The sequence below is a fragment of the Danio aesculapii genome, chromosome 13 (assembly GCF_903798145.1).
Source record: "Danio aesculapii chromosome 13, fDanAes4.1, whole genome shotgun sequence".
Classification (NCBI taxonomy): domain Eukaryota; kingdom Metazoa; phylum Chordata; class Actinopteri; order Cypriniformes; family Danionidae; genus Danio; species Danio aesculapii.
Genome location: NC_079447.1, coordinates 16523951 through 16540222, shown reverse-complemented (window position 1 = coordinate 16540222; position 16272 = coordinate 16523951). Strand labels below are relative to the sequence as shown.

Sequence of the window (16272 nt, the reverse complement as noted above, 5' to 3'; positions counted from 1 at the left end):
GTGCAGCGACATTTTGTGTCTGCCCTTTTGTTTACTTGCAGGGGTTCCATTGGCATTTTCCCGCATGTTAATTCTGACCAAGAGAAAAGCAGTTTAGGAAATATGTTCAATAACATCTGGCTAATGAGTGATGTGGATTTTGTCACATGACTGCATTTTGGTTCTTTTCAACTGGTTTGGACCCAAGCAATCAGTGTGGTGTGAAAAGGATCCAAAACAGTAGAAAAATGCTCTAATGTATCATTTGTTGCCCTTGGTCCGGACCAAATGAACCGAACCACAGGTGTGAAAGCACCCTTAGTGTCCCTACAATAACGGACTAACATGAAAAACTCTTAGATGTATCTTATAGAGTCTATAATGTAAACCAGTGGTTCGACACGACCTCCATTGTAGTGTAATAGTAATTGTTAGCCATGAACAAAAGCTGATGGGTTTAAAATGGATTTGCCCTGCACAATCTGGCCTTCTGCTGAAAAAGTTTGACAATCACTGTGTTAAAGAATAAAACTTCTCCTGGAAATACTGTGATGCATGACTTCAAAAATCCTGAAAGGGTAAGTTCATCCAGAAATTAAAATTCTGTTATTAATTTTTCACCCTCATGTTGTTTCAAAGCCCTGAGACCTTCATTCATCATTAGACCACAAGTTCATTTATTTTCATCCGCTTTTCCGGGGCTGGGTCTAGGGGGCAGCAGTATTCGGAGAGAACCCCACACTTTCCTCTCCCCAGACACTTCTTCCAGCTCCTCCAGGGGAATCCCGAGGCGTTCCCAGGCCAGCCGAGAGACATAGCCCCTCCAGCATGTCCTGGGTCTTCCCAGAGGCCTCCTCCCGGTGGGACATGCCTGGAACACCTCCCTAGGTAGGCGTCCAGGAGGCATCCAAAACAGATACCTGAGCCACCTCAGCTGACTTCTCTTGATGTGGAGGAACAGCGACTCTACTCCGAGCTCTTCCTGGGTGACAGAGGTCCTCACCCTATCTATAAGGGTACGCCTTGCCACCCTTCGAAGGAAACTCATTTTTGCCGCTTGTATCCGAAATCTTGTCCTTATGGACATGACCCAAAGCTCATGACCATAGGTGAGAGTAGGAACGTAGATTGACCGGTAAATCGAGAGCTTTGCCTTTCGGCTCAGCTCCTTCTTTACCACAAAGGCCCGGTACATCGACCGCTTTACCGCTGCACCAATCCACCTGTCAATCTCACGTTCTATCCTTCCCTCACTTGTGAACAAAATCCCAAGACTTCAGTGGTTCAGCTGTAAACATACAAAGTTCCATGAACAATTTTGTGTGGCAATTTTTTTTTTTTTAAATCACCTCCCATGTCAAATCATAGTGTATGTTTACTACAGACAATACGACAATTGTGTGTTGACTGCAGACTCTAATGGCAAGATGTCATATTGCCCATAGTAAATGCACACACTGATGACCTGACGAGGAAAGCAAAATATTGGTGAACAAAGCTGTTTTACAGTTTCTTTGGCACACAAAAGTGTTCTTGGAGCTTCATACGATTACAGTTGAACCACTGAATCTTTTTTAGACTTCCTTTTCTACATTGTCTTTTAACTATTGTAGTTTAAGAAGCATGAGAGAGTTCTTGTATTTCATGAAGAACAACAAAGGTCTCAGGGAATTGGAACAAAAGAATTTTCATTTTTGGGCAAACTAACATTTGAAGCGTTTGAAATTTTCTTAGCCATATGCATGAGATATTCAGCTAGTGCACATGGTCTAAAATTAACATCCTTTATAAACAGCTGTCTGGAATATTCTATTCTAATTGGTCGGTTGTGACATTGCAAGGTATGTTATTCCCAAGATAACAACCTCTAAATAACGCAGGCTCATCTGAGAACTTTGAATCCCCTTGACCGTCAGTGAATACAATCAAATCCATATACTTACATCCACATTCACATATATATCTGCTTGTCTTTTACGTCATGGTTTTTGACTGCATGGCGTCATCTTGTGAATGAATAACATGTAGCTCAGTACATGCTTTATTCAGCAGCTTTGCATTTTTGACTGCTTGCCTCCATTTTGTGAATGAATAACACGTAGATCAGTCCATGCTTCTTTCAGCTACTTTAGGTTCTGTCAGCTTTGCGTTTTTGGCTGGTTGGCGCCATCTTGTGAAAAAATGGTACATAGGTCAGTGTATGGTTTATTCAGCTACTTTAGTTTCTGTCAGCTTTTGCGATTTCGAGTGTTTTGCAACATCTTGTGAATAAATATTACATAGGTCAGTGTATGCTTTATTCAGCTAGATTAGTTTCTGTCAGCTTTGCGTTTTCTACTGTATGGTGCCATCTTGTGATGGAATAATGTGCATGTTAGTGTATACTCCATCAGCTGTTTTAGTTTCTGTTAGCTTTGAGTTTTTGACTGCTTTGAGTTTTTGATCTTGTGACGGTATAATGTGCATGTTAATGTTTAGTTGATTTAGCTAGTTTAGTTTCTGTCAGCTTTGTATTTTCGACTGTTTGGCGCCATCTTGTGAATGAATAACACGTAGCTCAGTACATGCTTTATTTAGCTAATTTAGTTTCTGTCTGCCTTGTGTTTTCGACTGTTTGACGCCATCTTGTGACAGAATAATGTGCAGGTTAGTGTCTCTCTAATTCAGCTAGTATAGTTTCTGTCAGCTTTGCATTTTTTTACTGTTTGGCGCCATCTTGTGAAGGAATAATCCGCAAGTTAGTGTATACGCCATCAGCTGTTTTTGTTTCTGTCAGGTTTGTGTTTAATTAAAGAATTAACAAACTATTATGGCTCAGATAAAGTTTTGTGTCTAATTTTTATGTTTTGTGATAAGTAGCAGTGTAATTTGCAGGATAAAGTTCATCCAGGGTGGCTGTTTTCACAAAATAAAGCTCTTCTCTCAGACTTTATTTTGCGATAACAATCTCCTGGATGTCCTTTATCGCTACTATAGCATTTGCATAAATGTATAGTATACTTTGAGCTTAAGAACAAATAATTACGCTCTCTCACACACCGACAAACAAACAAACATACACAAGCAGACGAGAAGAGTTAATATGAGGATAACATAAGGATGATATTCAGGCATTCATACCTGCTGCCAGAGTTTGACTACCATATGAAGGAAGACTCACTGAAATCAAGAGAAAGAAAGAGGGACAAAGAGAGAGAAAAGGTTGGAGAAAAAGAAAAGCGGAGAAGGCAGAGAAATGCAGAGGACAGAAAATGCAGAGGGGTGAAAGGAGAGAGAAAAAAAGAAAGTAACAGAATTGGGTACTGAAAGAGAGGAAGGAAAGCAGCGGATCAGGGAAGCTAGACTTATTCAGCGCTCACAAGTAAAAGAAACAATTACAGAGCATTAGTACTGTTAATAGCAAATTAATAATGATGTTTGTTAATATTAGTATCAGACATACAGCGGTACCCATAAAGACATCACCACAGCAGACTTTCAATAATATGTCACAGGCAATTCCCATCAATAGGATCAAACAAAATAGAGCCCAAGTGTCCTAAAAATTGTGTTTTTTAGAAATGGTCAATGCTTAAAACTTCTTTACAAAATCTGACAGTCCGAGGAGGTCAAACGAAACTTTATTTTAAATAAAAATAATAATAATATTAATTGGATGCATGCAAGCTTTCAGGGAAAAAAAAAGTTTCATCATCATTCAATTCAATAGATGAATTATTTGTACACTTATTCTGATATTCATTTTGTAAACTTATTCTGCGCTTAAATGTTTAGAAGAGTGAGGGTGAAGTGATCATACTAAATTCAAAAGGGTAAAAAAATATGACTTGAAGTAAATACATATAAATATAGGTAAATATTTTTAAAAAATATATTAATTAGTATTTTGGAGCTGCACTATAAATAAATAAATATACAATAAATAAATAAATATACAATAAATAAACAAATAAATATAGGTTATAGTACCCTTTTACTGTATTGATGCTTGAAAATCCCTTTTTTTCTATAATAATACAAATAAATAAGATAATGTTGTATAGTTTTACATTTCTAACTTCCACGCAAGGTTAATTTTACATTAGGATCTACTCTACAAATTGCAGCTGATGGTCTCACAATAAAACTGCCTCCAAATACACTAACATGTATCCTATTTGTAGAAACTGCCCACTGCATTGACATTACTAATAAAAATCCGCTGTATAGTTTTGCACTGATATGCTCAAGCTTCCCTGTGCATTAAGAGCAATAGAATTCAATAGTAATGTGTGTGTGTGTGCATATGAGAAACATCTCTTACTCTCTGACGTTTGCATGACAAGCGTTTTGCTGTACTGGCCGACTCCACTGGAGTTAAACGCTTTAACGCGGGATTTATAAGTGCTGTTGAAGTGCAGACCATCCACAGTGCAGATCATCTCCGTCCCAACGTACACCTCCTGTAGAAAACAAACTTCAATTAGTAAACATGCATGGTTTAAAATGTATTTACTGTATATAGTAGCTACTATTGTTGTGATCACCAGCGGTGTTTTCTCTCTGGTGAAGATTACTTCCAGTATTCCAAACGAACTACAACTCCCAGAACTCTTTGCACCTATCACAGCTGTAGCTCATTTTATTGATTACATGGACAATATTTACACCTCATTTTCACATTCACATTGCTGAGTCTTGTTTTTTCTTGTAAAGCATTACGAAGCGGGTTTCCCAGTTTATTTTACCGTGGTTTTGATCTTTGCATTGTTTATTGTTTCTGTTAATTCTTTGCCACCTGTCCTGAACTTTTGCCTGTTTTATGAGAATCTTTGGATTCTCTGTATGTATCTGTATGCATCATGTACCTAGCGTACCAAACCGTACCATACCACTCAGTGGAAATGGGCCCCTATTTACTATTGCCTGCTTGACTATTATTTGTTAATAACTACTGCTTGAGGATCCGCATGTCCGCTGCCAGTCTCAGTCAATGCAACAATTTTCTTCCTGCTTATACTTAAAATTGAAAGCCAATCTAAGTATCAGCTCAAAAATATGCCCGAGATGAATTATTATACCTGTAAATGTCCATTTTTTAGGTCGAAGCAAGTGTGTTTTTTTTCAAGAGAAGTTTTTTGTGTGTGTGTTTCTTTAAATGCAAATAAACTGCCCATAAACAGCAAAAATGGTGTGCAGTGATTTAAATTAATTTCAAATGTAATTAATTACATTTAAATTAGTGCTGTCACTAATGATTAATCCTAATTAGTTGCATCCAAAATTAAAGTTTGTATTTACATAATGTATGTGTATTCACTGTGTATAAATATTGTGTAAATATTTATAAAAATTAAATATAAAATACAAAACCAAAATGCTTACATATATATTTATATATAATTTCAATTAGATAATAATACTTAATTTAGAATTGTAAATAAATATTTATTCAAATACATACATATATGTATATATATATATAATGGAGTCCAGCTAGCGAAGTTCTATGCTGGTAAATCTCACTCCTCTGACCTTTAAAGGTGCTCTAGCGACAGACGCTAGAGGCCATGGTCTTTAGCCTCCTTGTTAGAGCAATCGACTCCCATCATGCAAAGAATCGCCGGTTTGATCACAGCTCAGCACGGGTTGGGTGCAGAAGGACCGGTGGGTTATATATATACATATATACACAAACATGTATATACAAGCTTTTAATTTAAGCTTTTAATTCTGATGTGATTAGTTGTGATAAATCTTTTGACAGTACTAATTTAAACACTGTGCAAAGTATGCATATTAAATACTTTCAATGCTAGTGTGCTTTGTGTGTGTTCAATTTCTGCAGTATGCAATACACATACATTGCATAGATTTTCTGTATGTATGAAATCAATTCCTATAGAACGTGTTGTTTATTTGCTAGTTAAAGCTGATGAATACTTTGGGGGGGGGGGGGGGGGGGGGGGGGGGGGTTGGGGCACAATGTGATACTGCTGCTAAAAATCTACCCAAAAAATGGAGCAAATATGAGAACACATGAACCTGGCTTTCTAAAATAAGAGCTTGGCCTGTTTAGAGGATGGTTGAGTGTGTGTGTGTGTGTGTAGGTGACAATGTGTGCCTGACAGAGAGTATTTTAATGCTTTTGTGTAATCTCAGGTGATTTATTTTGTGATCACATCACTGAAATCACATTTAGTGGTAGTCAGAAACACGTGACCTCCTCCGTCTGTTTTTGTGTTTTAAATGTATCATGGATTCAGAAGTATTAAGCAGCATCGATAATAAGAATGAACCAAATCAGCATGTTAGAATGTCTTTTAAAGGACCACATGACACTAAAGACTGAAGTAATGACATTACACAATCACAGGGAAAAATACATTTATATTTCACATGGAAGACAGCTATTTTAAATTGTGATAATATTTTAATGAGTTTTAATGAGTTTTTGATCAAGTAAATCCACCCTTCTTTCGGAAACATTAAAAATCCTGTTACTGACCAGTTTTGTGTGTATGATTTATATATATGCGTGTGTGTTTGCGAACGCAGTGGTCTTGGGGAAATATATAAATAGACTCCTGCAGTGAGAGGCATGAATCATCTTCAGACTTCAGGCATTTTGCGGCAAATGTGCGATGAGACATTTCTCTGGTCTTTGACTTGTTGATAAAAAATACATGCACGTCCTTCGTCACTCAAATAAATGTCACTCAATCTTTGAGTTTCCACAGGCAAAAGACAAACCATACTGTAATACATTACATTCTGACACTGAATGAGTGTGCGTGTTTACATAAACAAATCACACACTCCATTTTTCGTTCTTTCTGAGGAATCTACTGCTCAGACCACTGAGCCAGAAACACAGCATCTAAGATTCAGGTTCCGTTCACTGTGTCCACATCAAAAATGAAAAGATATACTAGACCAAATAATAATAATAATAATAATAATAATAATAATAATAATAATAATAATAATAATAATAATAATAATAATGCATGGGCTTTCTGGGTTTCCATTTGCCTAGAATAGTCATTATAGCGATTTTCGCTAGGTGCATGCTGCTATAAACTTGCATGATTTCATTATAACAATAAATGCATGAAATTAAAAATGTTAGACCTTTAGTTTAGCTCTAAAATTACAAGCATTTCAGCTCCATATTCATCTTTAGCTGCTTATTCATGCCTTCATCACATCTCATCTTGATTTTTGTAATTCTCTTTTTAGGGGTTTACCAGCAAGTTCTTTTAGGAGGTTACAGTACATTCAAAATACTGATCTGATGACTTTTCTACTCCTAATCGCTGTCTTCATTCTGCTTCTGGGCTCACTTTGTATTAGCTGCACTAGACTAAAAACCATGGGAGGCAAGGCTTTTTCTTCCTGTGTGCCTACATTATGAAACACATTACCCATAATTATGCTGTTTCTTTGGATTGTTTTTAGAAGCTTCTTAAGACACATCTTTTTAGCAAAGTATTTAATTTGTGATCGTCACTTTCATGCAATTTGTAACACTTTGCTTATTTATATATATTTATTGTTCTATTATTGCGGTGTGACTGCTGGCTTCTTACTGGGATTTTATGCAAGCGTGTAATTCTCTACATTTTTTATTTGTCATTGTATATCTTGTAGCGCTTTGAGTTTGAGAAAAGAGCATCATAAGTAAATGTATTATTATTATTATTATTATACATTTTTGTTTTTGGTATGGTTTTTGATGTTTAGAATATATGTATATAACATATGAACATGTATATATACTTATACATACATATATATATATATACTTATACATACATATATATATATATATATATATATATATATATATACTTATACATATATATATATATATATATATATATATATATATATATATATATATATATATATATATATATATATGTTTTTATATATTTCTGTTTTGTTTAAATGCACCAAAATATTACCCATATTCACTGAGAAATGGATCAAAATATTCCTTTTTAAAATGGGGTGTAACTAATACATGGAAAAACCACAGCACATCCTATGTTTTATTGAAAGCTGAATAATCCAGAGAATGTGATTAATGCAGAAAGCTTCACTGTATGTACAGTGTATGAGACTCACTCTGAACTGGCCTCCAGTGCCATCATCCAGCTCTAGAATATATCCATCCACAGCGATGGTGGAGAGAGGCGGCTGTTTCCAGGACAGAGTGGCGCTGCTGGTTTGAGTGCAGCACTCCTCTAACTGAAGAATAGGAGCAGCTGGAACTACACACACACACACACAGAGACAAAAAACAAAGACAGAGTTATTCTGGGTCCAGTGTTCTGTCCTACTGTGTCATTAAGGAAAGCTATGCAGAAATAAAGGAAACACACCCAATCAGGCACAAACACAGACAAGATCTCGATCATTTGTTCATGTTCAAAAATACAATTTAAAGTTCTATGTATGAATAATAAACTATTCAAAATCATATTGCAGCCTCCGCTCTGTCATGTTGCCAGATCCAGTTATTATAAGCTGTATGGCTTTGAATTTAAATTTAAAGGATTAATTCACCCCAAAACTAAAATTCTATTATTAACAACTCACCCTCATGTTGTTCTAAACTAGGGGTGTCCAAACTACTGCCTGCGGGCCATCTGCTGCCCGCAATCCGTTTTGTGGCGGCTGTCGAGGCTTTTTATAAAGATTAATAGAATCTGGCCCGCTATACAAAAAGGAACGTAATTCAATAAATAACCACCGGGTGTCGCTATGACATGCCTTCAATTAGGCATCAGTACCTGTTATGACGTAAAACGAACCGAACAAACTGAAGGAAACATAATTGATAATCACGTTTTGGCGAGCCGTGGCGCAACCAAGAAAAAGTAACATCAACAGTGAGTGCAGGAAATTTCAGTCAGGTTGGAGCAAAGAATATTTCTTCACAGAAGTCAGTGGGAAATGTGTCTGTTTAATTTGCCAGGAATCAGTTGCAGTAATGAAGGAATATAATATTAAAAGACATTATGAAACAAGACATCAGGCCTTCAGCAAAAAGTAAAACAATTAGCAGCTGCGCTATCTGCTCAACAACAGCAGTTTTTTCGTGCTAATAAAGTGCAAGAAAATTTTACGCTGGCTAGTTATGAGGTAGCTCAGCTAATCGCACAGCACAGGAAACCCTTCACTGAAGGAGAATTTATAAAGGAGTGTCTGATGAGTGTTACAACTGTAATTTGCTCAGAGAAAATTCAAGATTTGAAAAACGAAAGTCTTTCTAGAAACACAGTTGGACGACGAAATAAATAATTCCATAATAATAGAGACACACACATACACATATATACATTTACATACATATATATGCCTGTCTGTGTGATGTATGTAAAATTTGGCCCGGGACAATGTTTGTTTTTTTGCATCTGGCCCTTGGCCCAAAAAGTTAGAACACCCCTGTTCTAAACCATTAAAACCTTCCTACATCTTTAAAACACAAATATTTTATTCACATTTTAGTTGAAATCAGATCATCCACAGACAACAATGGTCAAGACATGTTCAATGTAGGGTTGTCAAAAGTATCGATTTCGGTAGTAATCTGTACTGAGTTTTTAAAAATGTCCTGGTAACATTTGAGCGCTGTTGAGCACGCTCTGAAACCCCACTGATTGGCCATGCTCAATCGATATGACTGTGATTGGCCGTGAAGGTCATTGGTTTTCCTCTTCACCTCTGTTCATCAAGTGCAAACACAGATACATGAAGCGCTCTTAAGTCAGCTTATAGACAGATCAACTGATCAACACGGTGTTTAAGAACTCGCTCAACAACGCTCCAAAGTTAGAGGGAAATGTACATTTTTAAAAATTTTTAGTACCAGTTGATACTGAAGTCGATACTGTTGACAACCTTATTCAAAGTCAAGAAAAGAAGACTGTCAAATATTTCCATGTGACTTCAGTGGTTCAACTGTAATCATACAAAGCTCCAAAAACACTTTTCTACAGCAAAAAACTGTAAATATGATTTGGCTCTTCTCTTCCCATGTCAGTTTAGGGTGCTACTTAATACAGGGCTATACTCAACAGGGTCAAAACAAATACACACTCTGACCTGGTGTGGGACACAAGAGTGAACAAAGTTTTATTTATACTTTCATACAGTTCCTTTTCTGGATTTTTAGTCTCTGGAACATTATTGTCAATAGAGGATGAGACAGCTCCCGGATTTCATCTAAAAAATCTTAATTTGTGTTCGGAAGATGAATCAAGGTCTCAGGGGTTTGGAACGATATGAGGGTGACAGCTAATCATTTAAACCTTAATGTGACAGCATTAATAAAGTCATTTGAGAGTTAATAATGTGTGAAGATGATGTTTGGGTTAGCGATCCAGTATCAATTTGCAAAATATAAAATTTAGCAAATTTTTTTTTTGCAAACTTATTTTTGTTCTTTTTTGGGGGGGTTTGCTTTTGCTTGTTTTATGTGTGAATATCTGGCTACACTGACACTTCAACTGACAGGCAGCAATCAAAAAGGGAGTTTGCAGATTATTTATTGATGAGGAGACTGATCATTATGATTTTAATTTATATTATTTCCACAATCAAAAACAAGAGTATAACTCTCTTAAAACAGATCTGTCGAACAACAAAAATTAAAACACTTGCCAGGGTTTAAAAGAGTTTAAACATGTTCAATGTAAATTTAGTTGCAGCACTTAAATTAATGATCAGTTTGAATAAATTAATTGACTTTTCAAGCCATTTTCTCTTTTTGTCATGATATAATAGTCCTAAAAAGGTCTTATATACTCTTAAATTTGACCCTGATATATATATATATATATATAATCTATAGCAGCTTAGCTAACCATTTACAAAGTCATGCTCAAATTCATACCGAGCAAGTAGAGCAGAAGTCATCCATCTTTCACAAATTGATACTTATGAATTACTGAAAAGCAATAACCAACTGCTGCATGGAACAAAAATGCATATATAATGAGTTGCATTTGTAGCCATTAATATTGCACAATACTTAAGAACCCACACACCTCATTCACTTACAAACCATGCTGAAACAGATCGACAGATAGACAGATTGGCTCACCCTTCATCTGTACAAAGTCTAGCTGGTGTATGGTCTGCAGGAGAGGCCCGCTGTCCAGCGTCAGGTCAAAGTCACTGCTCATGCGGGGGGTCAGAGAGCCTTTCCCCCACTGATTCTCCGTCATATGGACCCGTCTTATCAGAGCATCTGAGATCTGCATTCAGAATACATTACACGCTATTAAGTCACATTAATGAAGTACTGCCCTTATGTAAATGCATGACCTTCTGTTAATTTAATAAAAGTCCTCGGAGCTGGAAACCGTCTGTGATCAGGAAAGTTTTGAAAGGCGATGGTGTCATTGAGCAGGAGTTTGGAAAAACGCACTCTTCACAAAAACTTTTTACATATTTATGAGGATTTGATGAGCATTTTAATTAATGCTAATGGATAAGCAGTGTTATGTTTATATTTCAGGTATTAGTCTTTGGAAATTGATAGATGGGAGAATGAATGAATGAATGAATGAATGTAGCACAATGAAATCATTAATTACCGCACAATATTCACAACAGCAATGTCTGTCATGACTTTCAAATTCTGGCCAATATAGATAAACCATTTAATTGTATGCTATGGTTGTAACTGATAAATGTCTGATATATTAATATAGATAAATTGAGAAATAACAATGTTATCAAGTTAAAAATAACGGCTGATATATTTTTAATAATTTTATAAAACACTACCATGTTTAAGATTTTTACATGTTAAATAAAACACTAGATGCTAAAACTAAAATTTCAAAATGCCACAAGTGAATTTAGGCATTACAAGATTTTATTTTTTTTTAGATTTGTTTTTTTTTTTAAAGGGGAACAATCAAATCTAAAACTCACACTGCTATAAGTGAAGTTAGGAATCACACATTAATAAACTATAAACAATTTATACAACAGTTCTGTCTATTTCTTGAATCTGATAGCTGTGAGATATTCTGCAAATAACATCACTCGTCCAGCCTCTTCACCCTTCACCCTGTGTGTATTACTCCGCCCACATACAACAACAAGCACAGGACACTACAGTTTGACAAATATTGCAGCTGTTGGACAACAAAATGTACTTTTGTCAAGAATGTAGTTGTTTAGATTACAATTATGCAGTTTATTTATAAGGATAGTGCCTATTTTTAAATATTCATAATTTCTGAGAGACAGCGCATCGGCGGCCATTAGCCTGTCTTTGAGCAAAGTCGGTTGACATTTTCCATCCACAAGATGGCGACAGAGACTGCAAAATAAGCCTTCAGAGGAGGAAAAACTTAATTTTAAACTACAGCTGATCAAATCATTATAAAACTGGTAAGTGACTTTCTAAGTCGATCTCTCTCTTTCGTATGCTGTAGTGCTGTATTTAAACCATAGTAATTGTAGTGTGTTGAGTGTGAGATGGGACTCATCTTAAAGTCTTAAAACTGGAGATGATTATCTGCTTCTAATGTGTCTTCTGTTTTCATTACTACAGACTAGTTTAGTAAACAGAAAGAAATAAGAAATACCCGCATGTGTTTAGCATGTGTTTTTTTCCTTATCATAAACACAACGGTAATCTGGTAGTGATTGTGTTGCTTTGGCTTTTTCGGGGTTAATTATTGTGATCTCCTGATTACAACAGAGAAATACTGGTAGATATCTCTGTAAATGGATGGCATTTCATGCCGTTCAGCTTTATAATCTTAAAATGTCAGAAAAATCACCTGTTTTGTCATCACTTTAGGTATTACGCAAGAGAATCATTCAAACACTAGCTCTAAAGTGATGTTAGTAAATCAGCAATGGTTTCTGCTGTTCTGACGTCAGCTGCAGATGTGAATGAATGGTGGAAGAAAGTAATTCCTCATACAAAAGAATTTTTGAGACTCTTTGTGTTTGATTTTCTTTTTTATATACACGATTATGCCGTTGAACTGTTGCAGTGCGATGTGGCTGTACATCGTTATTGGTGGGACACTAAGCGCACGCCTCCCACCAATGCCGATATACAGCCACATCGCACTGCTACTCATATGATATTGCTCATATACAACATGAATACGTAAATTAATTTAAGATTAGCTAAAGGCCCAACATTATACAATATTCTGTTTTAACAATTTGTTTTCAATAATTAACCTAAATGATTGCATAGACAAATTTAATACACATTTAGTCAATAAAGACTATTTTTTCTGCAGTACCCTCTGATGAAATATCCACTGGACTATAAGAATTTCAGAAAAGCCGTCCAAATCCAAAAATCCAATTAGCTTCATGTCAAATTGATCGTTATCTTTGTACACCTTTAAAACAGACCTTATACTTTCCTGTCCATTAAAAGTTCTCTCAGATCTTTATCTATCGTATATGAGCTCTAAATTTTGGCCAGCATCAGCAGATAAGCTTGGTTAGTGTGATGTTAACTGTCTCGGACCTGCAGGAAGCCACTGGGATCGTTCTCTTTGATAACCTCCAGACAGTACTCCATTAGTCCTGTGGTCTGCCTCAACTTCACCGTGCAGTGCGAGATCTGATCACGAACCACCTGAGAAAAAAAAAACAAAAAACAAGATGAAACGGCAGAAAGAAAAGAGAAAGAGAATGAATCTGTGATAGTGGTACTGAGGCTGAGTTGCTAGGCAACAGCAGGACCATTTCTAAGCATCCTCTCTGAGCAGCAACACACATCACTGACCTTTAATACACACACACACACACACACACACACACACACACACACACACACAACCCCTCAATACTACTAAAACCCATCAGCACTTTGTGTTTGTGTTTTTCAATGGATGCATGCTTGGGTCCGTAAGTGTCCCGCCTACCTCTACTAAAACATATCAGCCATATCTTCTTCACATGATACGCACGTACACACTGATGCACACATGAGTCCTCTAAGAGAATCTAACCATAGTGAAATGATTCCAACACTTCTTTTCCTAGAGCCAATCAAATGCAGAATGAGACTGAAGCAGACTGAACTATTCTAATATTGACAGACTAGGAAGGGTTGGTGGGTGGACGTGACTTACAGTTTGAACCAGCAAAGACAGACCTTATACTTGGTTCACAATAAACACAGAGCATTGCATCACTCACTCTATTGTGGGATGCTTTTTGTGAAATTTCTGGTCAAGCGTAATTATTTGAACTTGTGTGGAAGACGCAATTTAGGTGAAATTTGCACATTCACGACAAACACCTTATGCACCAAGTGTCATTCATGCTGCCTGTTGAAAATCTGCTCATTTTTGCACATTTGCACTGACTTTGTATGTAATCTACTCATATACTGTACATAATTTCGCTTTTGGTGTGAACCCAGCATTGAATTTAAAGTCTGCATTAAACAAAAATGTGCAATGTTTATTTTACGAGCACACATTGTTTGTCTTAAAGGAACACTCCACATTATTTTGGAAACAGGCTCACTTTACAAGTTACCCCTAGAGTTAAACAGTTGAATTTTCCATTTAGCCAATCTCCGGGTTTGGCAGAAGCACTCTTAGCTTAACTTAGCATAAAACATTGAAGTGGATTAGACCGTTAGCGTCTTATTTAAAAAAAGGGAAAGATTTTCCTATTCCAAACTTGACCCTTCTGTAGTCACTTCGTGTACTAAGACAAACGGAAAATTTTAAGTTGGTATTTTTAGGTCAATATGGCTAGCAACTGTAATTTGATTCTGTTGTAATAATCAAGGAACTTTGCTGCCGGACCATTGAAGGAAGAAGGTCAGAATTTTTACATTTTGGGGGAAACTATTGCTTTAAGGCAAGATGCCTCAGATGAATAGAGTAAAGTGTACTCATAGATATCATCATTAGGCTTGTAACTTAATTGCAATATTACAATATGTTCAAGAAACCAGTCTGATGATTCGCGCTTTATGACATGACACGTTATCCTGCTGGAAGTAGCCATCAGACAATGAGTACACTGTAGTCATAAAGGGATGGACATGGCCAGCAACAACACTCAGGTAGGCTGTGGTAGTCTTCTGCTGCTGTAGACCATCTGCCTCAAGGTTCGACGTGTTGTGCATTCAGAGATGCTCTTCTGCATACCTCAGTTGAAACGAAAGGTTATTTCAGTTACTGTTGCTTTTCTAACAGCTCGAACCAGTCTGGCCATTCTCCTCTGACCTCTGGCCTCAACAAGGCATTTGTGCCCACAGAACTGTCGCACATTGGATATTTTCTCTTTTTAGGACCATTCTCTGTAAACTCTAGAGATGGTTGTGCGTGAAAATTCCAGTAGATCAGCAGTTTCTGAAATACTCAGACCAGCCTTTCTGGCACCAACAACCATGCCATGTTCAAAGTCCCTTAAATCACCTTTCTTCCCAATTCTGATGCTCAGTTTGAACTGCAGCAGATCGTCTTGACCATGTCTACGTGCCTAAATGCATTGAGTTGCTGCGATGTTATTGGGAGATTAGAAATTTGCATTAACGAGCAGTTGGACAGGTGTACCTAATAAAGTGGCCCGTGAGTGTACATCACCCAACATGTTTTCATAAAAATGAAAGTCAACAACAATTTCGCTGACTGTGCAGCGCTGCCTGTCATGTCAACCAATCTCTGAAACAATGCTTACTGACAGCTGAGGAAAAAGTGAATGTTCACATTTTCCTAAAAACTACTGATGGTTTAGGATGATGATGATGTCCAAGTCAACTCTGTTTCAAAGCTGCAGTCCAATGACATAAAGGTGACAGTGCAAAATGGCACACATTCACACACAAAAAAATCCTTATACAAGGACATTTACATAAAAAAAAAAGTGAAGAAATGCTGTGTAGTCTCGCAGAGCCACTGGACAAAGACAGAAGCCCGGCATCTTTGTAACCATGGAAACAGGCCTGTGGCACCATGGAGACCGGAGGAGAGAATAAGCCTATATAAGATGTTTATATTCACTCGGCTATGGTGAATAACATATTTTAACTAATTTTAATATGTTTTCATTTTGGGCAGCGCGGTGGCTTAGTGGGTGCAGACTGCAGACAATTTCCCGGTATTTTTGTATAATTGTATAATAAATGTTAAATATTATCACTACAAGCTAAAACCCAAATGCTTTTAAAATGCTAGTGATTTTAGGCTTTACAAAAATTATACAGTATATAATAATTATGTTAATTAATTCAATTATTTAATTTTTATAAAATGACTGTTCTTCAAATTAATCAAATATTTTTTTATT

At 36.4% G+C, this 16272-nt stretch overlaps 1 protein-coding gene across 3 annotated transcripts in view; it reads right to left on the bottom strand.

The window, feature by feature from the left end:
* The window catches only part of trim9 (tripartite motif containing 9), a 48580-nt gene that overhangs the window by 9621 nt on the left and 22687 nt on the right, over positions 1-16272 (bottom strand). For 2 of the 3 annotated variants that reach the window (XM_056471083.1, XM_056471082.1), the window contains exons 4-7: positions 13487-13597; positions 11075-11228; positions 8092-8237; positions 4283-4421 (exon numbers count right to left, since the gene is read on the bottom strand). In XM_056471083.1, the coding sequence (XP_056327058.1) occupies positions 4283-4421; positions 8092-8237; positions 11075-11228; positions 13487-13597 (550 nt within the window). Of the gene's footprint in view, positions 1-3099; positions 3139-4282; positions 4422-8091; positions 8238-11074; positions 11229-13486; positions 13598-16272 lie in introns of all 3 variants that reach the window. The other variant, XM_056471081.1, reaches the window with a different exon arrangement.